We start from the raw sequence: 25,992 nt of genomic DNA on the forward strand, positions 1-25,992 counted from the left end.
CACTGTCAGAATAAAAATCATATTTAAAACACACCTTTTGTTACCATTATTATTTTTTAATTTATTATTTATACTTCACTAGCACCTAGTGGAGCCACACTACATAGGCACTGTAGTGTGTGAGTGCTGGGGGGAGGTGGCTTGTGATGTACAGGAGGTCAGACTAGATAATCTGGTGGTCCCTTCTGGCCATATGACATAGTAAAAAACAGTCCCTGCCCTGAAGAACTTACAATAAGGCTCTGATCTTCATAGAAATCACAGAAATGTAGGGCTGGAAGGGAACTCAAGAGGTCATCTAGTCCAGCCCCTTGTTCTAAGGCAGAATTCAGTATACACAGACCATTCCTCACAAGTGTTTGTCTAACTGGTTTTAAAAACCTCCAGTGATGGGGCTTCCACAACCTCCCTAGGTAACCGAGGTAATCTTGCAAACACATATAACTGCAAGCATGTGAGTAGTTCCAGGGACTATTCACAACATTAATATAAGGAATTTTGTAAAACTTTAATGGACCTGACCAACTCAATATATACTACAAAGAACTTAGACTATTAAAACTGCAATTAATCTATACCTGTCCTATGAAAAACAATCAAGTCAGTTTCACATTTGCTTTACAATCAGTTTCACCTGTTGCTGCTTAGTACTAGGAAGTTAAAATGTAAACACAGCAGGGGATTTGTTTGCAATATAAACAACTGTCTCCAGTGGAAATTTTAAAAACAAATGTCTGGAAACATTTCTGTAGGATGTTTTGTAAAAGCTTGTGTTTGGTTTTTTTCAAAATATACATTGTTAGGGTCAAATTTGAGTTGACAAATCCCAGGAATGCCATCTGCTGTGCTCTAACTATTGACACTGTTCTTCCTTCTTAGCTCAGAAACAAAAAACCTGACTAGTAATGTGTAGGAAATGATGTTATTTTCCCCTGGAAAAAATACTTTTGTTTCCCATCCAAAACAATGAAAATCTGGAACTAATTTTATGAAAACTGATGTTTACTTAACCATTTTTCACTGAAAAAAAGTTTCAGTGGAAAATTTGAAGCAGCTCTACTCTTGACTCCCAGGCCCCCTGCTGCAACCACCACACTCACTCTCCACGGCTCTAACCAAATCTTAATTCCGCCCCAGCCAGGAAGAATCCACTATTCCTTACCTTAAGACCCCAGCTGTAAACTGCCAGGCCCTACTCCCTTCCCAGAGCCAGGCCTCCTGGCTCCCAGCCTCCCTCTGTTGTAGGCACTGGACCCCCACTCTCCTCCCAGAGCCAAGACCACCTGACTTCCTATCCTCGGCTCTATCTGCCACCCTTATGCCGCCCCACTCCCATCCTGGTAGTTCTGGGGTAAGCCCAATTTTATGGTGGCTATGCCCATGTAGGGATCAGCATGCTGCCACGGCTGGTGTGTGTGAGAGACGCTGCCACTTAGCTGTGCTGTGGGTGGCAGTGGGGCATAGTGAATGACATTGCAGAGACAGGGTGGCTGCTAGTGGGACGTGGGCAATGGAGGGTGCCTGCTTTGGGGCCTGACCTGTGGGGGGGGGGGCACTGAAAGGGACCTGGCCTGGGGATGTGTGGGTTACTGAGGGGGGGGGGGGCTGACCAGTGAGGGGAGCCCCGAAAGGGGCCGGACCGGGGGGTCACTGTGTGGGCATTGAATGGGGTGACCTGTGAGGGGAGCCCTGAAAGGGGCCTGACCTGGGGGTCACTGTGTGGGCATTGAATGGGGGGGCTGACCTGTGAGGGGGCACTAAAAGGGGCCTGACCTGGGGGTCACTGTGTGGGCATTGAATGGGGGGGGTGACCTGTGAGGGGGCACTAAAAGGGGCCTGACCTGGGGGTCACTGTGTGGGCATTGAATGGGGGGGGTGACCTGTGAGGGGAGCCCTGAAAGGGGCCTGACCTGGGGGTCACTGTGTGGGCATTGAATGGGGTGACCTGTGAGGGGGCACTAAAGGGGCCTGACCTGGGGTTCACTGTGTGGGCATTGAATGGGGGGGGTGACCTGTGAGGGGGCACTAAAAGGGGCCTGACCTGGGAGCATGGGGGTTACTGAAGGGAGGGGGGGAGGCTGACCTGTGAAGGGGGCACTGAAAGGGGCCTGACCTGGGGGTCACTGTGGGGGGCATTGAACGGGGGGGGGGGGTCTGAACTGTGGGGGGTCACTGTAGGGCACTGAAGGGGGGATGACCCGTGAGGGAGGCACTAAAAGGGGCCTGCCCGGTGGGCCTCTCTGGGAGGCGGGCTTGAAGGGAGCGAGCCCAGCTCAGGCTCTGGGAGGACGAGGGGGATCCCCTACGCTGCCTGCCAGCCTCGGGCACTGTCGGAACATACCATTTCCTGAGGGGAAGAGGAGAACACAGAAACCCAAAGGAGGCAGGACTCCTCCCCAATTCAAGCAGCTGGTTAACAGCGAAGCGGGTTACGCGGCTGATGGACTTCATCTTTGAGGGGTTCAGGCTTTAACGTTTCTTCCTGCTCCCCCCCCCCCCAGCTCTCCCAAAGTGGTTCGTTCCGTTGCCTTAGCGGCTCCTACAACAACGGGCGCGGGACGCGGCGTGGGGAGGTAGGTGCCGAGTCGGTGGCTGCCGCCCGTTGGCGGCAGTTGACCCCCCGTCTCGGCGGGGCGGGGTGGTGCCATTAGCGCAATGGCTGGGGGGCTGCTGAGGTGCCGGCCTGCCCCTTCCTGCAGGGGGTTGCCCGAACTTTGCGCCTCCCAGCGTCTCCCTGACCCCTCATGCCTCGCCCGCTAGATGGAGGGAGGCAGCTTTGGGGCCCACATTGTGTCTGGGGCGGCCACGACTTTAAGGGGCTGAGACCCTCTTCCTCCCCCTGTCCTGCAACATGGGGGACGAGCCCTGTCCCCAAAGCCGATGTCCTGACCTGTCATGCCCTGGAGCGCTTGCATTACATCAAGGGGTGCGCTATGCCCCTGTGTTCCCGGGGTGGGTGTGATTTTAATGGGGGGGGTGGCAGTTCTCCCTGCTTTTCCGAAAGGGACGAGTCCCCTCCCCCAAATCACGGTCACAAGCCCTGCAATGTCATGCCATGTTGTGACTGGCAAGCCATGCCATGCCATGTCGTGACATGTCCTGCCATGATTGTGTTATGTCACAGGGTGCGTTATGCTCCTATGTTCCAGGGCTGTCATGATTTTAATGGGGCAATTAGCTCTCCCTACCCTGCCAAAAGGGATAAGCCCCTTCCCCAAAATCATGCTCACGGGCTGCGAAACATAATGAGGCACTGCACTGCAGCATGACAACGTTGTGATGTGAGGATGGTATGTCAGGTCATGGTATGGCAGTGTCATGCTTGGATGCAGGATTATTGCATCACACTCGCCATATTTGCACTGCATGTTATGTCACACCATATCACAGTGATATTTTGATGCAACATGTTGTATGGTGACAGTTCGCCTCAATCTCATTAGATATTTGCAACACTATGGTGGCATTATGGCATTTTGACACAGCATGATGGATACAATTGTATTGTGTCATTATGCATGACACTGTTGTGATACGCTGTAATATATTTGATCCACTGTCGTGTCAAGAGGGCATTTTGACATAGTGCAGTGTTGTGATGCAAAATACCTATTCTGCAGTATGATGAAACTTTTGATGCTACAGGACTTTTGCTGCCCATTTATGATTTTCTTTAAAGAATAATCCTCCAAAATAGATTATGCATAAAACAGACCAAAACCATTAGTACAAAAACATATCACAATAAATTTTGACCCAATTCAATCACAGTTATGTTGCCATATTTCAAGAGAAATTAGACTTAATTCGACTTAAATCTAGACAATGTGATGTTTTGTCAGAATTTATTCATATTGCTTCCCAATACAATGACATTTTGATACATTGTCGTGTTATGTTGTATGGTATGGTATTGTAATGTTTGCTGTACTGTTTTGACATCATGTTATTATCTGATGACCTTTTCATGTAATGTGATGCTCAAAACTCAAGACTAGGTTGTAGCTTCAGTCTCTTTTGCCTCAGCTGATGCTTCATGGAAAACTGAAAAATGGTCTATTTAGAAACAAGGTCTGTATTTTTTTTACTCGTGAGGACAATAGGATCCCAGTTTAATGTTGCAGGAAAACAAGTTCTTTCTTAAGCTTTGTAACACTTCTCTCCCTTTGTCAAGTGCTCTGGGGTACTCAGATGAAGTGCAAAGCATTATTATTAATTATTTTATTTGCTCCTGTTGCTCATCTGAAGGTTAAAATCAGAATGTATTTATGGCATATAGTTCATGCGGCAGTGACTGATGTCACAAATCTTGAGGTTTATGGGATAAATTCACCAATGGTGTGAGGAATACAGCCTGGTGAGTTCAAGGTGGAATTAAAGCTGCAGAAATTGTTGAGCTGTTGAATAACCAAAAGCCTTTTTTCTTGCAAGTGATCTTAATAACAGAGAGAATGCAAGAAAGAAGAAAATATAGCCCATGGCAACAGAATGGTTTCTAAGCAGAATGTTTTTTCAAAGTTTTCCATGAAGTGTCAGTGACTCTTTAAACCTTCTGTACAAACATGATCATTTTTTGAGCATTATCCCCCTCCACGCAATGGTATAAAAATAGATCATGCTATTTTTTTATAGCAAAGTGCTGATACTGTTTTTAATCCTTATCCATGTTATTATTGTACTTATGGTGTATGTTAGGTCTCTCTTTGAAATCATTTCTTGTTGCTGCTCAGTTAGGACCTGATCCAATGCCAATTAAAGTTAATGGGAGACTTTCCATTGGTTTTAATAGGTTTTGGATCAGACCCCCCCCCACCCATTTTCCTTCATTGCCACATATAGCATAGTCTCCCATCTGGGAAGCACAAGTTTCTCTTTTCACAGAGGGTGAAATTTTCCCAGCTTCATTTGGTTTGGGCCATGGAAACTCCACTACTTTAATTGTGTGAGAAAGTGGGGTGTTGTGAGATCTGCTCAGGGGTGAACTCCATACACTGTTCACATGACACAGGTGGGCTCTTCATGGTCCATTGTAGAGGGATAGGGACATGATGTGGAATCCACAAAAGGACTGAGGCATTGCAATGCTGAGTGTCATGGTGCCTAACTGTTAGGCACCTGGAAAATCACAGGAATCATACTGTGATCTACAAGTCTGAGTTAGGCTCCTAGGTTCCTTATGCGATGAATGAGGTGAGATAGGTGCTGGGAAACACAATCCACAAAAGCCAGCAGACTAGGCAGCTCTCTGCCTAACCTACCCAATGTGAGATGCTGATTAGCTAAGCCCTGCCCCTGTCTTAGAGGTAGGCACCTAGCTCTGCTAGTGATGCACAAATGGGAACCCCTCTCTTGTCTCTGGCACCTATGTAGTTTCTTGAGGGAAAGAGTGAGGTGTCTGCCTCGCTACATACAAAACATCCAGAGGAGGAGGAGCTGGTGTTGCTACTGCCCACCTTATAACTTTTAGCTCAGTTGTTAGAGCATTTCTGTGGGATGTGGGAGAGAGAGGTTCAATTACCCCTCCTCCCTCTGGCAGAGAGGGAGGAAGGGTCTCCCACCTCTCAGGAGAGTGCTCTAACCCCTGAACTATAGGATATTCTGATGTGGGGCTGCCTCTGTCTCTAGTGTTGAAGCTCTTCCACTGTGGACAAAGAGTGATTGGAGGAGGAGGACTTGACCCAGGATTTGCTGCCCCCCATTTGGGTGCCCCAACCACTGGACTACAACGTCTTTCCCAATCTCTCTCTCTCACTCTGTGTCCGGCTCAGTCACTCTCTCTTGTTGAAACTCTTTCACTTAGATAAATAAAAAATTATATTAGATTAACCCATAGCTCCATGGTTAGAGCACTTTTCTGAGAAGTGGGAGATCCCTGTTCAAATTCTTTCACCTTCTCTGCCAGGGAGGGGAGAATTGAATCTGGGTCTCCCACATCCCAGGTGAATGATCTAACCACTGGGCTAAAATTATAAGGTGGGCACCATGACCACCTCTTCTTCCACCTTGAATGTGGAGTGAGGGAGCAGTGTGCATGCCCAGGTGCCAAGTGAGATTGGGCACCTACAGAGTTTGGTGGGAGTTTTGTGGATTGCAGTGGGGGATGCAGGCACCTAAAACTGTGTTTAGGCACCAAAGTAGCTTGGTGGATTCCACCCATACTCTCTGGCTGATGATTATATGGACCCAGGGGCTGCATGCCCAGCTGAAGGAGCAACCAAGGAGAGTGCCATTCACCCACCCACTACCCCAGCATAGTTTCCCAGCACAATGCCTGTTTAATAAGTCCTTGTCTACACACAAACATTTACCACTTTAACAAAAGGTATGCTTTAAACTAGTTTAATTAAACCAGTACAAAACCCTTAAGTGGGTTTAACACTGGCTTATATTGATTTAACTCAAATTGATTTGCGTCCCAATCCTGCAAAGACTTAGGCACATACAGTTAAAATCAATGGTGCTACTTATGTGCAATAAAATTAAGCATATAAGTCTTTGTGTGAGTAGAGTCTTAATGCTGTACCATCTAGTAATAACTCCAAGTGAATGCCACAAGGCATTTACTGAATTTGGGTCAATTTAATCAACATTGGGGAAGTATTTTATGGTAACAGTGAGAGAACTGTGTCGGAAACAAAGGTTATGAGGAAGCGACTCAAACTGAGCCTACTGATTCTGGTAAAGTGTCAACAACAGGAAGGATTATTTTTATCATTGTACCAGAACCAGTGGGATAGGACTGTAATATTTATATGGATCCAGGGAAATTATAAAGTGTTCAGACAGCGTGCTAACCACATGCCAAAACCTGTTGCAGCTACTTTATATCTGTGAATAAATATGTCACACAGCAAATTCTGTATGTACGTTATTAAAATGTCACACACGTAGTATCTGTGTGACTAAACAGATCATATTGAATGCTTACAGTGTCTCAGCTACTGTAGCTCCTTGATTAAACAAGTCACACTTGGCAGGGTTTTTTTGTTTTGTTTTGTTTGTCATTGCATATGTAATAGTATTTTAGCTGAATAAGGGTAGGTCTACACAGCCCAGGGCAGCGAGTCTCCCAGCCCAGGTCAACAAACTCAGTCTCACTGGGCTTATGCTACTGCACTAAAAAGCTGTGTAGACAGAGCTTTGAAATTGCAGCTCAGGCTGGAGCTCAGTCTCTGAAACCTGGGGAAGGAAGTAGGCTTCAGAGCCCAAGCTCCTGCCTGAAAAGCAACATCTACACAGCTACTTTTAGCACTGTAGAGCAAGCCCAAGTCTGTCGACCCAGGTTGTGAGGCTCGCTGCTGCTGGCTATGTAGACATACCCTAAGAGGGCTGGATTGAACAAGGCTGCAGACCTTTTGGTTCTAATATTATAGAAGTAGCATTGAGGCTTTTTCAAGTTACTTACCAGCACTAAGGAGTCAAATCCTTCTCAATGTGTATGTATGCTTAAGTGCTTTTTGCTGGATTGGGGCCAGAGTGTTCAGCCCCTTGATATGTTAAGCCATTGTTTAGTTTGGTATTAGTTTATATTATATATATTTCACCGTGAATTGTTCACCCTGACATTTTTATTGAATTTGGGTGCTGTTTTGTTGGGGTAAAATTTTCAATAGCTCCTAAATCCCATTTTCAAATGTGACAAGCATTTAGGGCCAGATTTTTTAAAGGTATTTAGGCACCTAACAATGCAGCTAGGCACCAAGAAAGATTTTCAATGGGAGTTAGGCACCTACTCTCTTTCTGCACTTTCAAAATTCCCACTAGGCACCTCTGTGCATTCTTTAGATGTTTAAATATCTTTATAAATCTGACCCTAAGTGCTTAAGTCACTTTTGAAAATGGGAACTTTTATCCTTGGTTCCCTCTTCACCTCCATTTTGCTTCCTAAGGTTCAGTCACATGCATGATCATAACTGGGAGTCTGACCCTCTTTCCCGCTTTCTTTCATATTTAATTCATAGACAAATTCAGTCAGCAAATATCAGCTCTTATACTGTGCAAACAGACTTTGCTCTCTCTGTGAAACAATGGGCCAGATTTGTTTTGTTTAAAAATCCACAATTGTCTGTTGAATGTTAATTGTTGTTTTATTTTCAGACGTTAATATGCTGCATCCAAACAGTAATAAAATATCTGATTTAAAAAAAAAATTTACAGAGTGCTATAATACAAATAACAATAGACATACTTTTTACTGATGCCACTAATTAGACTGTTTTCTCTACTGGTTATGTAGTAATTCAAACACAAACTGTATTGAATCTGATGGACCTGATGAACCCATTTACACAGGTTTTAATTCTGATGGAATTGCTCCCTGGCTTACATTGGTGTGAGTGTGTTCAGAGTGAGATTTGCTAAGTCTAAGATCCACAAAAAGCAGGGAAATTTACAATTAAAGATTAAGTAACCAGTGTGTGGTATCTAGATGGTGCACTAGCATAAAGCTAGTTTGTACATTTTAGGGTACAATTTTGTATATAAAAGGAGTTGGGTAAAATGACCTAATTGTTCTTTTTCAACTCTAGGCCCTGATTCTCAGCTGATGTAAATTGGCATAGCTCCATTGAAGACAATGGAGCTACACCAATTTACACCACCTGAGTTTCTGGCTCCTAGTTTCTATCATAACATTAAGAATCTGATCCTTGCAATACTTGTGGACTGAAACTTCTCACTGACTTACAGGATGTTTTGGGTTCACAAAGATTGTAACACTGAACCTTATTTATGCATCCTATAGACGTTAGGTATTGGACACGATAGATGCATGCCCTATGAATATCCCTGCTTTATTTCTGTTCATACCCATATACTTCGTTGGGAACTGGATTTGGCCCCTATATTACCTAAATGATGTGTTTGTTAGGTAAATTTCCATGTTTTTTAAACTGATTTATCTTGATACATTTTTTGTACATAATTTTGTTAAATGAAACAAACCTATGCTAAACATCTGTTTTCTTGTCAATTGTCATAAATAGCTTGCTGAACGAAATTATATTTTTGAATATTAATAAAAATGTATTAATATAGAACACCTGACATTTCTCACAAAACTAGCAGTTTCAATCACTGGGTAAAAATGTGTTTGGAAGCACTACGTCATTGTTGACCTTATTATGATAGGAAAATACTCTGGAAATGGCCTAGTTTTCTTTTTAAGAGATCCATTAAAATCCAGACTCAAATTGTGCAGCTAGTAATTAAATGTTTAATTGTAGCCAATTATTTCACATATATGAAATATCTGCTTGATCAAATGTGATTAATTCATCTCAAAATATAGTCAGCATTTGTGTGTGGAGTGGGAATATTTATACAGCAATTATTTTCTCTGGTAGCCGAATTCTATTAAAAGAATTGCCAGTATGGAAGATATTGAGTTCTTTGATATTTGTGAAAAGGAACAGACAGCTGCTACACCATTTTTGGAACAAGAAAAAGATGACGACGACAGTGTAACAGATCAGTTCTGGAATGTGGCGAACCAGCAAAATGGTAAAGGTGAAATATTTTGTTAATTTACAAATGCTGACATATTAATGTACTCACTCATTTGTCTCTTTGAGACAATATAATACAGTACAGTCCATACAACAGATTTGGAGTCAAACTGAGATCTTAGTTATATTGGTATAAATCCAGAGTAATTCCATTGACTCCAATGAGGTTACTTCAGATTTATACTAGTGTACCTAATTAGAATCTAGTCTGTCACTGTGTATCCCCAGTACCTCTACTTCTCAAATCAAACAGTTGCTCACAGAGATACTGACTGCACTAATCAGGGTTTGACTGTGTAGTCCCTTTGTACTTACGCCATACAATCTTAAACCGAACTTCACACCCCTTGATAATCTGTACGTTATTCCCTGTACCATTCACTTTTTTAAACATCATCTTAATTAAATTTGTAAACCTGTTCTTACACAAGGACAGCATACAAATATTTTACTGGATGCAACCTTCTTTTTGATTTTCGTGCCCTATTACCCATTACTCAGAGTGCAGTGCTGATACTGACCTTAAAATGAAAATGTTCTTAGGCAAGCATTTTATTTTTTCATCATCATCCTGGTATATGGAGACCACATAAATATTTAGTGATAAATTATACTATTATTGTTGCAGCAAGCTAGAAGAATGAAAAATATATAAATGCATGCAGTGTAGAATAGGTTAGTATTTGGTGAACAGTATTTTATTATACTGCCTGCCAAAACCTATCAATGATCCATAAATCCTGAATTCCATTTGGCTAATACAAACTTTCTTCTTATAGCACTTATTTTTGATTGCCAATGACAGCTCTGTAATGAAGGTGGAGAGCATTTGTCTGTTTTATTTCCCAGGTGTAAAATTGCTTTCAAGTGTATTTTGTGATGAGAAGTTTTTGATCATACACAGCAATAAAGCTTTTAAGATGTCATCTCCATGCTGCTTGTCATGTTTTGACTTGGCAGGAAATGTACATTTTAATGTCCAAAGTATCTTTATTAAACTCTTGTTTTTCTTTAATTTTTGTTAGGACACAAGTTTGGAGAAGAGTCAGAGGAGGAGGATAAAATCAGAAGCAAGGATGCTTCTGAAGGAGTTGGAGAGGACAATGATTCTAGTGGGTGAGTAATTTGTATACTCAGTCATCAACTATGCTGGTAATTTCTTATATGGTATTAATTTGCTTTTTGTGGGAGAAGATGTATTTATCGCAACTTCAAGAATACACTGGATTTCTTTATAGGAAGTAAGAATTGTAGGCCTTTCTGACAAAGCTGTTCTAGTAATGGAAAGCAACAAGGTATAGACAGTAATGGTAAGATGCAGACAAACTTTGGACCCTATTTATCACGTGGAACTTATTGGGATCTGCAAGTAAGTGAGACTTTTGTCTGTGTAAGAACACCAGGGGTGGGTCACATGTTGTTGAACAGATAGGCATCAGTATAATTGTACTAATGCTACTTTGGGTCTGCAAATAGGCAGTACAGCAGATTAATATACTACTAAAATCTCAGTAGACCACAGTTAAAAAATCTAACACAGGTCACAAGTGAAAATGTGTTTGGTGGTTTAAACATAATCCAATGGGGGTGCTGCTTCACATTGATCAAAGCAATCTTAGGCCCGGTTTGACAAGATTGTTAATCTCTGGTCAGGAGTGACCTGGCAAGAGGGTAGCAGGAGTGATAAAGATCAGGGAATAAGGTTCATTAGCCTGTTTTCACAAGGAAACTTGCATATCACATATGCTTAGCTATAGCCAGACTTATACTTTCTCAGTTCCATAAGCACTGAAACTCAAAGTACATTGAAATAATTAAGAAAAAAAACCACCAGCCCCTTCTCTCTATACATTTCATGAAACCTGAATGACAACATGCGATAGTTTATTAATTCAGTGGGACATGAACCCCTTAATCTACTGCTTTTAATACATTTTAAAGAAGTCTGAAACGTCCCCTTGATGGCTTTGAATTACTGTCCAAGAATCTGGAATTTTACAGGCTCAGGCCAAAATTTTCAAATTTTGGGGCCTAAAAGTGCCTAAATAAATGTCTTGTTTTTTCAGAAGTGCTGGACACACACACAGCTCCCACTGAAGTCAACTGGAGCTGTGTATGCTCAGTATCTTTGAACATCAGGTCACTTATTTAGTTCCCTAAATATGGATTTTGTGCCTAACATTAGCTACCCAAGTTTGAAGTTTGGCTCTGGCTTACATCTGTCTAACAAGGATTTTAGTGGTGATTTTGTTCATTTTTTGTTTGTTTTGTTTTTTATGCTCACTGTACATTCATACTCCTGATGGAAAATTAATTTTAAAAACTGAAGGAAAAAGAGTGTAAGTGTGTATTCATAAACCCCAAATAATTATTAAATGCCTGAACATTGTCACAGTGGTTAATCATTTGTCACAGTGGAAGTCTTTTTTTTTTTCTCTTCAATCTAAAGGGAAATCCAGGAGCGCCACATGAACAATGGTAATAACAATAATAAAAAGACTATGAAGTATGCAGAAAGAGTTCAGATATTAAACCTGCGCAGAAATCTCAACCAGCTTGACAACATAGCCAAAGAAAAGGATCTTACCATTGAAAAAGCAAGGTTAGTGTTTAGCCATGGGGTTCAGCTGCCACACCAGTATAGATATACCATAGTTTTGTTTTGTCCTCCCAAACAAAAATCAAATTCCAGGATATCATCCCTGATGTAACTATTGTTTGTCATAGTTTGTATTATTGTTTGGTGAAAGCTATATTTATCCCAACAACAGATATAATGCAAACAAGGATCAAGGCTGTAAGGGAACTGTCGGATGCAAATATAGGTTCTGTTCTTCTTAGGTTCTGTAAAACCTTGAAAGCAGTAACTCTGTTGATGTAAATGCAGAAAGTTAATTTGAATATAATCCAGAATGAACATTACTAGTCTCTTTTCATTGTCCAAACTGAGAGACAAGTAAATTGGACATTAAAAAATTCACTTTGAGTTCATAACTTGTAACACAAGTGAGGGTTTGTTTTTTTAAAGGACCGTTAATCTGACAGTGTCCCTTTTTGTGAAGATAAATGCATGTTACAGACTCAGTTGTTATTCTCAATTTTTATTCCTCCATACTAAATCATATAAATAGTTCAAAAGAGACACTTGTTGATTTTACATATCAGGAATAAGAAATGGCAGCAATATGATACAAACTCAGTAACTCCCATGCTATAAGTCCATACTATGAATCCATTGTGCGACACTCAGGACATTAGTTGCATATACTAACCATTGCTGCTATCTGTGTCAAATCCTTCCTTGATTTTAAACCTCTATTAAAATCAACAGGAATTACTGAGGAAATGGCAGAAAAAAATAGCCTCCTCTAAGATCCTCAGCTAGTGTAAGCTGTCATAGCACCACTGATGTGAGTGGAGTTATGACAATTTACATCATCTGAAGATTTGTCCCTTAAGATTAATGTCAGAAACAGATGTACATTGGCAATGCTCTTTGAGGCCTATACATAAACAACAACATTAATTCCTCCCTTTAAATGGATAAGGCTGAAAGAGAGTGCAGGACTCATGAGAGCTAAACAGGATACAAACAAATTGTGATGAGTATTAATAAAATGAGGATTTCAATACAAGTGACTATGGACAGATGCTTCCCTAAGTTATTTCTAAGCAACCCCACTGACCCAACCGGCTGTTGGGAACATCAAGTAGATAATTCAGAGTTTGGTGGTCTACTGAAACCTCTAAAATCAGGACTGCATTTTGCCTTCATATTTCACTAATGACATATTTTCAGGATTTCATTTAATATTCAAAACCACTAATGTGTTGCTGTTGTCTTTGTGGCTGAGCTGCCATGATTCTTTTAAATAAGCTCCCTGAGTTTACCATCACTTAGGGATTTTTAAACGGAATTAATCCTAATTTATAATAAGCACTAAAAATTCCTTTTTCTGAAACTGAACAAGACTTAATTGTTTGAGAAATTGCTTTTTCATATTGAAAATATTTTCCCATTGCTTTATGTTTTATTAGCAGTCATGTACAATCAAATGTGGCCAGCTCATACTGTGTATGCACAATGTGTAATGCAACAAAAGGAATGAGAAAAAAAGGCAAGTTAATCACAAAAGTTATATTGGAGCTGCCAAGAAAAATTTCATCAGCAAGTTATATAGTGAGTTAGGAGTGTTTGGCACTGGGAATTAATGCCTAGGGACTGATAAGTGATCAGCAGAGATTATGAAAACTCAAAGAAGGAACCATTATTGCAGCTGTTCTGTTGTCTATTCTGATTGTTAATTCCTCCATTCTGCCCCTCAGGACTGCATAGTTTAAATATCATGTTAATTTTTTTAAGTGAATGGAAACTGAGTTACTCTTAAAAACTAAGAAATTGCAAAATAAACCAGGTGGCTTGCTTTTTGGCAGTGCAATCAGGGCCGGCCTTACAGGTGGGTGATGTGGGCAAGCACTCACGGTGCTGTGGTCAGGCGGATGCTGTGGTCAAGGAGTGGGACAGGCCTGGGTGTGAGGCCATAGAAGGGAGCTCGGAGCAATGGGGTGTGGGGGAGGCAGCGAGGCCCAAGGATGATGGGGAGTGTGGGGAAGCAGTGAGAGCAGGGGGTATGGGTGGGGAACCCAGGGAAGAAGTGGAGGCCTGGGGCGATGGGGGGGTGGATGGAGGGTCAGGGGAGGCAGGGGGGGCTAGGGGTGCCAAAATACAAGTTCGCCCAGGGTGTTACCTGTACAAAATTCTCTAATACTCACATACTCTAGGGACACCCATGTTTACCCAGTTCCTAGGGCTCAAGGTGGGGCTCCCTCTTAATTTAGGCACCCAACCTTACCCCATTCCTAGGGCTCAGGGAGTAACCTTACGCTCTAGGGCACCCACCTTTACCCTTTCATGGGCTGAAGGCATAACTCTCAATTTAAGCACCACCCTTTCCCTTCCATGGGCTCAGGGCGTAACCTTACACTCTGTGGGTTTGTGGGGTCTTTTACCAGTGAAAGAGCCTTACACAGTAATATCTTTAACCTCTATTTAACAACGATTACCAAAAAAAGAATGTGCATGCTAAGCATACAATGCTCACCCCTCCCAATAAGGCAGATGCAAGGCCTGCGCAACCCATTAGGCAACCTAGGCGGTTGCCTAGGGCGCTAACGTTTGGGGGGCAGCGACCGCGGTGGCCAAAGATCCGGCCACTGCAGTCGTCATTGGTATTTCGGGGGCGGGATCTTCTGCCGCCTAGGGCTCCAAAAAAGCTGGCGGCGCTCCTGGGCAGATGAACTTTTCTTGATGGCCAGTCAGGATCAGGTCATCTGGGGGACTCCAGCTTCTGCTCTGCATGGTGTGGTTGGCAGGGTGTTGAGGTCTGGCAGCTCTGGTCTTGGGGCTGTCCTGGAGTTGGTTCCAAAGAACTTCCTTTTGAACCCCCGTTCATATAGTGAAACTTGAGTCTTGCTTAGCGGTACCTTAATCAATCATTTTACTAAATTATTACTAAACAATTTTTTAACCAGTCCTAACATAAAGAGCCTTGAAGTGAATACAGGCAGCTTATGTTTGATGCAACACAGAAGGGGAAGATGGTAGAGGGAGGCAAAGAGCGGGGTGACATGGTCAAAGCAACAGTCTAGAACAGCAGTTCTCAACCAGGGGTTCGGGTCCCCCTGTGGGGGCATGAACAGATTTCAGGGGATCTGCCAAAATAAGTCAGAGAGCAGGGGGCAGCATTAGGCTCACTGGGGCCCAGGGCAGATGAATCCCCATCTGGGGATTTGACTCAGTAATTATCATATTTCAAGTGACTATTCCAAATTATTAGAAAAAAAGAAGTTGTTAGTTTCAGATTCTGTAACATTATGCAGAAATGAACATAAATTATAATAAAAAGGTAACGAGGAAATTTTGATTCTGAGTATCACTGATGAACTATTGCTATGTAACTGAGAGGAGAAAGTTTTAAATGAACTGTTTCTGTGAATTTATAAACAAATGGTGCTCTTGAATAGTGAGATGTTGTAACTTAGTGTTAGGGTTTTCAGCTTTTTTTTCCTGTTATATTTCAGGGAACTTTTTTGGAAAATAAATATAAATCTGCAAAGCTCAATATTTCTAGACATTTCCTGCCATTTAGTCATTATCCTCCCAATGTGTGCACTCAAGATGTCAACTCATGTCCTTCCCAATTGTGCAATCATCTTGGAGTGGCAGGAAGTTGATGGCAGGGAGTAGAGAGGCCAACAGCTGTTTGCAACATTTTTTCATCATAAACAAAAACTAATAATTATCACTGCATCTTCCTTGAAAAGGGGCTTTTATTGGTAAATATCCATGCAATTCTTAAACTGGAAGTGCCATTTACAACGGCACTTGAAGCTCAACTGCATATGACCTACTTTACAGTGACATGCTGTGAAAGGTTTCCCTCATCAATTGCTATTATTTTGCAGAGCAAGGATAACAATCTTTGTACTTCATTATCAAACATAATTCTATGAACAGTTACAAATGTCTGGGGGACTGGGTAGCTTAGATTTATAAAGGCATATATGGAGTCTTTTAACTTTGGGTCACTGGTTCAAAAGTGACCAAAAGGCAACCATCTGATGACTATTTGGTAGCCTGAACTGGTGTCTAGTTCCTAGGGGGCTTCTGTCTACTCATCAACTAAAATCACTGTCATAACTGCAGCAGATTAGACCCCCTTTATTGGCAGTCTTAGCACAATGGGGCCAAAGACTAAACTGGCCAGACACACTGAATTTCCTACTTACTGCTCAAGGGGGTCCCTCCCGAATTGAAGGCAGATTGCCACGGTGTCATACAGAAATCTGCACTGTTTCTTCTTGTGCTATACTTGAATAAATAAAAACTTCAGGTTTTGTGCTGTCAATATAACAATTTATGAGTCTGTTCCAAAGCCTATTGAGATCAATAGAAAGAATTCCATTGATCTCAGTGGACTCTGGATCAGGCCCTCTATATGGAGCATAACATTGTTTACCTTTAATTACATAGATAGTTTCACTGAAGTCAGTGGGACTACACGTGTACTTAAAATTAAGCACTCATCTTAAATGTTTCATTGCATGAAGGCCAAAAAGTATAAAAACCAAATTACAAATATGCTGGAGGAGGCTAAATTTTAAAAATACTCTTTATTTATTATCATTCATAGATGCTACTAGAGCTCTGAATGAAACCAGAATTAATTAAGAAGTTATATTTTTTTCTAAATTCCTGGTACAAATACTTTAATGTTAACAAGTGCCTTTAAAGAAACTCTTGATAGGATCCAGCAATGATCCTAAGAAGCAGAAATGCTTCAAGAGAAGGAGTGGGAAACATACCAAATATAAATAAGGATATTTTGTTTGTTTCAGAGAAGAGCTCAGTGCCTGCCAGCTGCGGATCGAAATGCTAACAAAAGAACGAGAGTGCACAGAGACCAAAATAGAAGAGGAGAAAGAGGCTGGAAATACGTAGGTAGAGGGTATTTCTGGTTGTCACAGATTATTGACATTCTCTGTGTTTACACATGGGGAGGGGAAGGTAATGAGGTAAACTTTGTGACCTTTTCCCTCTTCTTGTTATTGCTGAAAATGTTTGATAACATTATTAAACATGTTCTTGAATCTATCAAATGACACCTAATAGGTCAGTGTTAAAAGTCATTGCCATTATCAGGATAAAAAAACAAGCTGTATTATCTCAGTGGGCCATGACATCTGCCAAGGAGCATTGCACTGCCATTCTGTGCTTGGAGAACCAATCAGATAGGTTAGGTCCCAAGTTGGTGAAGACTAAGTGATGCAATTACTCTCCAGGCAGCTTATTATTCACACGAACAGTACCTTCCACTTGATATACAGAGCAGCAGTTCAGTAGCTTGGGAAAGGCTCCTCTGTGCAGTTTCCTGTCCAGAGGTAAGATGCTACTAGGGCAATTGCCGTGGAGAAATAAGTGAGGATTGGGGGTTTCATGACAGCAGATATTTATGAGCTAGTCCTTTGCATTTGGACAACACTGACAAGGTAGAATGACCAAATGCAGTATTTCCTAATAGCTAGAGTAGGGAACTAGGTGTCAGAACTCATGAATTCTTTACTTTGTTCTGTCACTGACTTATGTGACCTCAAGTGGGGTCATTCTGCCTCCATTTACTCATCTATAAAACGGAAGTGATAATTCTTTAGTTATCTGAAATTTGGTCTTGAGAGATCCCTTAAGAACGGCCATACTGGGTCAGACCAAAGATCCATCTAGCCTAGTATCCTGTCTTCTGACAGTGGCCAATGCCAGGTGCTCCAGAGGGAATGAACAGAACAGGTAATCATCAAGTGATCCATTCCTTGTCAATCTCATGAGGAGCTCAAAGTAATTTACAAACATTAAACACTCTAGGAAACTGTAAAAAGGTGAAGTGTGAGATAAGTTAAATTCTGAATCTAGCTCTGTGTCCTGCAAGTACACATTCAGATCCAAATTCTAATCCAAAATTTTCCACAAATTTAAGTGTGTGGTATTGTGGGTGTTGGACCCAGAGTTGTGGGTCAGGACCATACTGAATTATGGTAATATCCTAATATTATATATAGGATTTATTGTTCCAGTGGTAAATATGGTAAAAACATTTTGCTTCTGATTTCTGTGTTATTCTCATGCCCCTTATCCCAAACATGTTTTATTTTAGTAGACAAACATATCTTCTGCTCATCTTTAAAAAATAATAATGTCCTAAAATTATTATTAAACTACAATGCTCCATCACAAAACAGATTGCAATAGGAAATTGTTTGTTGCTTACCATAACTAAGTCATGCTAATTAGGAGTGGGTTAGTTGACACTGTTCTTCAGCCATACCTTTGCTCATGGGATTAATTAAAGTTCACAGTGTTCTTTCAGAAATAATTAGATTGTTCACAATGCCATTAACAATTACAACAAACCGAAGAGGAGTAATAGATACAGCTAGTATCCTGTCACCTGAAATATCCTCAGACTCATTCTGTCTCCTCTTCAACAAAGAGGCCCAAATTCTGTCCTCATTTACGTTGATATAAATCTGGAGGCCCTTCACTGGTTTCCAGGCAATTACTCTGTATTTATGTGTGTGTTATTGAGGGCAGTGATTAGTCCAGAATCTGCCTCTTTCCTCATATTTCCATTTATTTTTGACAGATGCACATTAAAAATACGTACGTGCACTAACCTAATCTAAAATACTTTAAAAAAGAAATACTGTACCCAAAAGCTATGCACAAATTATGATAAAAAAAACAAAACCAAATGATGACCATCAGTTTAGTCATTTTGTGAGAGATAACAGTCTACCAAGGATTTATGGGAATTTATCTTGTGATTCCTATAAGAATCACAGGTATTACTGGGAATACAAACATGCCTCACTTGGAGAATCAACCCATGACAATCTATTGTTGTCATCATTTTATCAGTGATATATACAATGTACCTGACAGTCTCACTGAAGAATATCATATATACTTTACCAATGAGTTTTTATATATTTGCCTTATACAGATACAGCCTGTGGCGTTTTACAATGTAGTCCACAGATGCACTAAATTTTTGTTTGGATGTGTAGCCTTGTAAATTACTAATCCCAGGATACAATGCACTGTTTTAATCAGAGTCACCTTCTCATATCAAGACAGAGCATTGCATGCTGAGACCTGTAGTCCATACAGATGCACCTTAATACTGGAAGATGAATTCCAAAAAGAAGGTATCTGCATTTTGTTCATTTTATGCAAGTTTGTCATTGTAGCCCTCAGCTGGGCAAAACAAACAACAAAAATATGATAATCTGAAAGAGAATTTAATGACATTTGTATACCTTTAACTTTGGTTGACTCTTCCAACTCCCAGGAAAGCCCCTTGATCATGTTCGTCATTTTACATGAGGGAGGACTCTAATTTTTAGCCTTACACAAGAGGCTGGAATGTATGAAAGGGATTTTCAGCCTGGGATAATTAAAATGTATATAAGAAATGTATGTACTACTATAGTACAAATAAAGTAATCTTAACATATATAGTTAGTTTGGTTTACATTTATCGTTCCTTCCACCCACCATTCATTTAATCATCTGGTTAATATGGATCAACTGACATGAGAAGTACGCTATGTCATTTTTAGTTTTGCTATGCTGATGCCTGTTATGACAAGGAACTGATACTTATATATTCTATTTCTCTGTGTTGTATGTTTGTGAAATGCACAAATGCAATATAATACAATAGCAGCTACTGAGCTACTCTGCTGTGAAGTGGGAGGGAATTTACTGGACTTTTTCAATTTGTTTAAATTGAAAGCAGTGGGTGGTTTGTGTGCTGGTATCCAGTGTATTATGAACCAGCTTTGCAGCTGCCACTGTACCTGTACTATTCTTCAGGTTAATAAAATGTCTCAATGAATAAACTAATAAAGGTAACAATTGCCAAAACAGAATGGCTAATAATCAAAAACAGTAGACTTAGTGGTGACACGTGCCTAAATGTTTAAGGAAAATGAATTCCTGTGTAGTAGACACTACTCCCTAACATATAGTTTGCGTGTGATTGAATTTCAGATTCTTTGGGCAAGTAAACATAAGAATTTTTTAAAAGAAAATTATAAAAAAAAGATGTAGTTGCATTGTCTGAAGATTCCAGGGAGTGGAGTTTGCAGTGTAATCAGGTGAAATAGCTGAATTAAATATTTTTCTGTCTTTTGCACAGAAATGTACCGTCTGCAATAACAACGTCCTGTTTGGTCCCATATGGCTTCTAGAGTTAATTTCCATAGTTCTTCCTCTCAGGAAGTCTTTATGGAGTAGTTTTGAGACACTTTCGTGATTTATTGTAGAAGAAATATGCTCAGTATCAGATGCCCTATAATTTAAATAATCATTAAACAAATGCTAAGAAGAGCAACATAACCTTTATACTTATGCCAGGCCAAGGTCTAATCTGCAGATATGTAACTATGTAGCAGTTAGGATAGCAACTGTCATAATGGTCCATTACAGATATTTGCTGCTTAAAAATGGAGTAGGAAGATATACCAAATTCCTGGTTTAAAGACTTAAGTAGCATGACATTTTAACAGTTGTTAAAATATGAATTATCATTAACTTAGCATTATTGGTACCTATGCAGTGAAATTTGGACTTAAGTTAATGACAATGTTAAATTTTGCTGGAGATGCAAATGATAAATGTGTTTTCTATTTAGTCAGGTTCAAGTTACTATTCAATAAGCCTGAAATAATACAGTACTTTAGGTTATGGCTACAAGTGAGTTTGTGCCCTGTACTGCATATTACAATGCACTGGTTTTGTTTTTAAGTTGTAGGGCTTCTGTGACCAATGGCAGAATTAGCCACTTCACCACTTTGGGCCTCTGTGTCAGGGCTGGGTAGTGGGTGGCCTGTATGTATGGGTCACTTACCAAGTTGTGGTCAGGAGATGAGCACGAGTCAGCGTTGAGTTGGGTCACAATACCAGGAAGTCTGGCACCGAGTTACAGGCAGGTGGCAGGGACGAACTGGGATCAGAAGGTGGAGTCTGGGGTTCACAGCAAGGCAAGGTGTGGAACAGACCCAAGCAGGCAGTCTGCATAGTTGCTCAGGCAGCTCTCTGCGATGGCTTCCTGGCTTATATATCAGCATGGGCCGATCAGTGTGCTGTGGGGGGCCACCACCCAAGTCCAGCTGGGCAGTACATGCTGCAGTGTCTAGGGTCACCCAGCAGAAACATGGCCTCAGCTTCCAGTGATGATATGGAAACATCAGCAGCCTGGAACCCCTGTACAATAAAACCTCAGAGTTACGAAAAACAGAGTTACAAACTGACCAGTCAACCACACACCTCCTTTGGAATCGGTAGTACACAATCAGACAGCAACTCACACACACACACACACACACACACACACACACACACACACACACACACACACACACACACACACACACACAAGCAAATAAAGTACAGTACTGTGTTAAATGTAAACTACTAAAAAAATAAATGGAAAGCAACATTTTTCTTCTGCATAGTAAAGTTTCAAAGTTGTATTAAGTCAAGGTTCTTACACTCAGTTTGCTTATTTTTCAAACCTGGGATACACACGTAGCCAGCACAGGTATATGTACAAATTAAATCCCTTGCAAACCCTATCTTGAGGGCCTACAGGGGACTTAAGTTGTGCACTGGCCTTCTGCACAGGAGTGTATTTCATCCTTGGAGAAGTAAGGACGACAAGTGGCATATATGAATCATTCATTATAAATTACATTCAAATGGATCAGGTTTCAGTCCAGCTGAAAATACACATTTGTGTATGGTTCAGGTTTGAAAGTATGAGGTTTATATTATATTTAGTGGACACATTTTTTAAATCAGTGTAAGTAATTGCTATTAAAACAAGCCTGTTAAACCCAGGGCAAAGCTACCTTTAAATATCAGTCATTTTTTATGCTTTCTAAGGTACTCAAGCTAGTTTTGATACTTAGCTCAGTACATAAGAACGGCCATAATGGGTCAGAGCAAAGGTCCATCCAGCCCAATATCCTGTCTACCGACAGTGGCCAATGCCAGGTGTCCCAGAGGGAGTGAACCTAACAGGTAATGATTGAGGGATCTCTCTCCTGCCATCCATCTCCACCCTCTGACAAACAGAGGCTAGGGGCACCATTCCTTACCCATCCTGGCTAATAGCCATTTATGGACTTAACCTCTACGAATTTATCTAGTTCTCTTTTAAACCCTGTTATAGTCCTAGCCTTCACAACCTTCTCAGGCAAGGAGTTCCACAGGTTGCCTGTGCGCTGTGTGAAGAACTTCCTTTTATTCACACAGCGCACAGTCAACCTGAGGCGGTTGTGAAGGCTAGGACTATAACAGGGTTTAAAAGAGAACTAGATAAATTCGTGGAGGTTAAGTCCAGTAAAGCCCATTTTGGGGTGTACAGAGCATAAGAAGCAGGATTAGCAAGAGACAGATTGTCAGCAGAAAGTACTCATTTATTCTGTTTATTACCAGCAGTAAGACAATGCATTCAACTAACTGCAACTGTTGAAGTGGCTAAAGGCCTGATTGCAAGCACTGAAGGGAGAAAGATGGAAATGAAGGAGATTTAAATTCCTGGTTGTTATTTGGGTCAGTGAATTAAACACTTCTTTTTCCTGTGGAAAACTTGATAGAATGGAGGCTCTGGGACAGATTCTCTGCTGGCGCAACTCCATTCAAGTCAAGGGATTTACTCCAGCTGAAAGTTTGGCCCTATGTGGCCTTTTTTCCATCCTGGAAAGTTGCCAGTCTCAGTTCTCCTTGGTTACACCAGTGCAACTCAGCTGAAATAACTGCATTTGCACCGATGCAACTAGGAGCAGAATTTATCTACTCCGTATGCCAAAATCTTGGGCTGGTACATGTAAGGTTGTATTATCATTTTAAAAGCAGACATCAACCTTTGTCCTATTTGTTTTCCTAAAATTAACTACATAATTGATATTTATCAGCATTAGAAATTACAAATCACTTTAAAATATGGCTGAATGTTGGTAACATGCTCTCATCTTAATTTTCAATTAACCAGTAGATAGTAGTTTAATGAGATTGTGCCTTTCAGAAGAGAATGGACACTTTAGGAGCCATAATTGAAAGACATTACATTAATATAAATTAGTGGAATTCTAAAACAAATGTCTCAGCCTTATGGCACCTTAATTGTTTCTGGAATTTTTTACTTTAAAAGGTTTTAACATACATTATTTTATTTATTTTTTCTTTTTAAATTTAACAGTGCTGCCATATTCCGCCTACAGGCAATGCACAGACGACTGTGTGCTGAACTGGGGAATGAAAAGGACCTTGAGTTGAAAATTGCTTCGATGCTGAAAGAAAATGTGTAAGTTAAGAAGTGAGAAAGAATTGAAGGGACTGTTCTTCATTACAGTTTTTATTACAGCAATTTAGCCCAAAGTCTTAAACCAACTTATTGATTAATTCTGTTTGAAAGGAAGTGAACATAAAGCATGGAAATATATAACAGATGATATTTAAAGTGATCCAAAAATTAGAGGCAGCAAAGCTTGTGACAAAGTTTAAAGGACATAAGTCGTCATTTTCTTCCCAGCCTACACCATTTGCAATACTGTCTTAGAAGCTTGAAAATAACCACTCTCTGTATTCATTATGTAGTTTTGTGGCAAACATATTTGTGTGTGTGTGTTCTGAAAGGAGCTGAAATGCAGACAGTTATTTTAGCAACTATTACTCCTTCAGTGTATAGAACAGGTGCCTTTATCAGGCTTAAACAGCATCATTAGAAATGTGAGCACAGCTGTAGGAATTGCAGGCCAAATTCTCTGCTGGTGTAAATAAGTGTAACTCCTCTGTTGCTGACCTTGAGCTGAAGTAGTTTAACCCTTGCAGCCTGAGCAGAAAGACACACATCTGAAAAGCAAAGACTTCAGAAATTGACCTTTGATACTATCGTACTACACCAGCAATATTCCTTTTGCATAACAAGTCACTGGAGTTGTGCCCATGTAGATAAACAGATAATTTGACCTAGAATTTGGTTCATTGCAGTGATAGTGGAAAGAAAAATATTGTCTCTTTGTAGATCCCACTAAATAGCATTTATTGCTTTTTCAAATGTTAATGTTTTTGAGTTCATATTTTAATTTTGTCTGTGGCAAAGGTGTAGTGGATTTAATAAAATCTCACATAGACATTCTGACATTTGTCAGGTTAAAAACAGTTTCAAAGTAGATTTTATTTTTGGGCTAACCTACTAGAGAGCACAACATCAAAGAGTCAGTAAAATCAACAGCAGTGCTTCCATTCACTTCTGTGGGATTGGGATTTGACTATTTAGTGAGACTATTGCATCCTAGCTCTGAAATATACAGGAACTTGTATCTTTTTCTTACTGTATCTTATCAATTTGCGTGTTTGTTTCCCATAGCAACTTATTGATAAAGGAATTTTTACTGAGAATTTTTTTTTAAAAGTGCTTCACTTTCATAGCATCTCCAGTCAAGGAAACAGTTAAGTTCAGGGAAATGTCATCACTCTACTTCCATTATAAAGGTACATAAAGGCACCAGGATAAGGCAGGTATCTGCATCTCATCATCAGTTTGCGAAGAGCTGCTGTTTTCTAGTGTACCAGAGGGTCCTATCTAAGCTAGTGTGAATTTTCAAAAGGCATTGCGAGGTTAATCTTGAAGGGACAATGTGACAGTTGTCACCATTGTGGATCAGTTGAAGGACAGTCAATTCTTTGTGTCTTTCAAAATGAAAGAGGCCTTATAAAACACTGGTGCATATGGCCAGAGATTTGACAAGAGATGACCCCTCTCTTGGTGACCTTGAGATGAAGCAACTTGACCCCCAGGGGCATGTTTGCACTACAGTTGGGATTATTTCTCTCAGTCCAGGTGGACAGCCACATGATAGCTCTGCTAGAGCTAGTGCACTAAAAATAGCAGTGTGGATGTTGTGGCATGGGTGGCACCATGCACTAGCTAGCTGAGTATGGACCAAAGGGATCAGATAGGCTTGTACACATATGGCGAGTGTGTGCTGCAACATCCACACTGCTATTTTTAGCATGCTGTCTGTCTACCAAGGGCAATCTTCCAGCTGCAGTGAAGACATACCTTAGAGTCTGAGCAGAAAGAAACACATCTGAAAAGCAAAGACTTCGGAACCAGACCTTGGATATTTTTGCCACCACATTAGCAGTGTTACTTTTGCAGAACAAGCACTCTGCATATTTATGTGAGGGAAGTGTATTCTATTTTTGTCAAGCTCTCCATCCTGCAGATGCCACAGTTTAAACTTGAATAGAGTCATTCCTTGGCTGTTACATAAAAGTTTTCCTTCAACTTTGTGCTGATGTTGGGGCCACATTGGGAAATTGAGTAAATATCTGTCAGATTCAGCATAGTAAGCAAGAATTTTGAAAGACACCTGGACACTGGAGGTTAATTTATATGAGTTTTATTCTTTGCTGTCTTTTGGAGAAACCAAATGCTTAATATACAAGGACCACAGACTGTGTCTCTGTAAGTTAGGTATTTCCTGACTGCAACTTCTCTAACTTGCTCTGACTCACAAGATGTCTAAAGAATCTCTTGCAGATGTCAGAATTGATTCTTGTTTACAAAAGAAAGTGCTGCCTGTGCTACTGTTCCACCATTTCAAGCACATACCTACTCACTCTTTTTACTTGCGCTTCAGCAATCCTTCTCTTTCTTTTTCAGATGTGAGAAAAACACTAGGGACGTTTCCAAAAATCTCCTAAAGTCAGCATTCATAGGTTAACTTGGGTTTCTATTTCTCCCCTATTTCCTTAGCATCCACTGTGTACTATCCACTGAATGAGTATGATGCCGTTTGCCAAAACATTAATGTCTCCAAATGCTGATTTTATATAAATTGCTATATAATATTT

The 25,992-nt window shown here is 40.6% G+C and overlaps 2 protein-coding genes across 11 annotated transcripts in view; one reads left to right on the plus strand and one right to left on the minus strand.

Moving 5' to 3' along the window:
- Positions 1–25,992, minus strand: part of GABRD (gamma-aminobutyric acid type A receptor subunit delta) — a 68,554-nt gene that overhangs the window by 41,676 nt on the left and 886 nt on the right. For 4 of the 6 annotated variants that reach the window (XM_039509152.1, XM_039509161.1, XM_039509156.1 and 1 more), the window contains exon 2: positions 20,975–21,330. The gene's annotated coding sequence lies outside the window, so the exon portion shown is untranslated. Of the gene's footprint in view, positions 1–2,341; positions 2,516–20,974; positions 21,331–25,992 lie in introns of those variants that run through there. The other 2 variants (XM_039509160.1, XM_039509154.1) reach the window with 1 other exon arrangement.
- Positions 1–25,992, plus strand: part of CFAP74 (cilia and flagella associated protein 74) — a 97,620-nt gene that overhangs the window by 762 nt on the left and 70,866 nt on the right. Inside the window, exons 1-6 of one of the 5 annotated variants that reach the window (XM_039509132.1) lie at positions 2,300–2,573; positions 9,345–9,507; positions 10,532–10,622; positions 11,956–12,108; positions 16,905–17,003; positions 23,330–23,434. In XM_039509132.1, coding sequence (XP_039365066.1) covers positions 9,372–9,507; positions 10,532–10,622; positions 11,956–12,108; positions 16,905–17,003; positions 23,330–23,434 — 584 coding nt within the window. In that variant the 5' untranslated portion in view covers positions 2,300–2,573; positions 9,345–9,371. Of the gene's footprint in view, positions 1–2,299; positions 2,574–3,258; positions 3,282–9,344; positions 9,508–10,531; positions 10,623–11,955; positions 12,109–16,904; positions 17,004–19,249; positions 19,269–20,179; positions 20,223–23,329; positions 23,435–25,992 lie in introns of those variants that run through there. The other 4 variants (XM_039509133.1, XM_039509131.1, XM_039509135.1 and 1 more) reach the window with 4 other exon arrangements.

The sequence above is a fragment of the Mauremys reevesii genome, linkage group 21 (assembly GCF_016161935.1).
Source record: "Mauremys reevesii isolate NIE-2019 linkage group 21, ASM1616193v1, whole genome shotgun sequence".
Taxonomy (NCBI): Eukaryota; Metazoa; Chordata; order Testudines; family Geoemydidae; genus Mauremys; species Mauremys reevesii.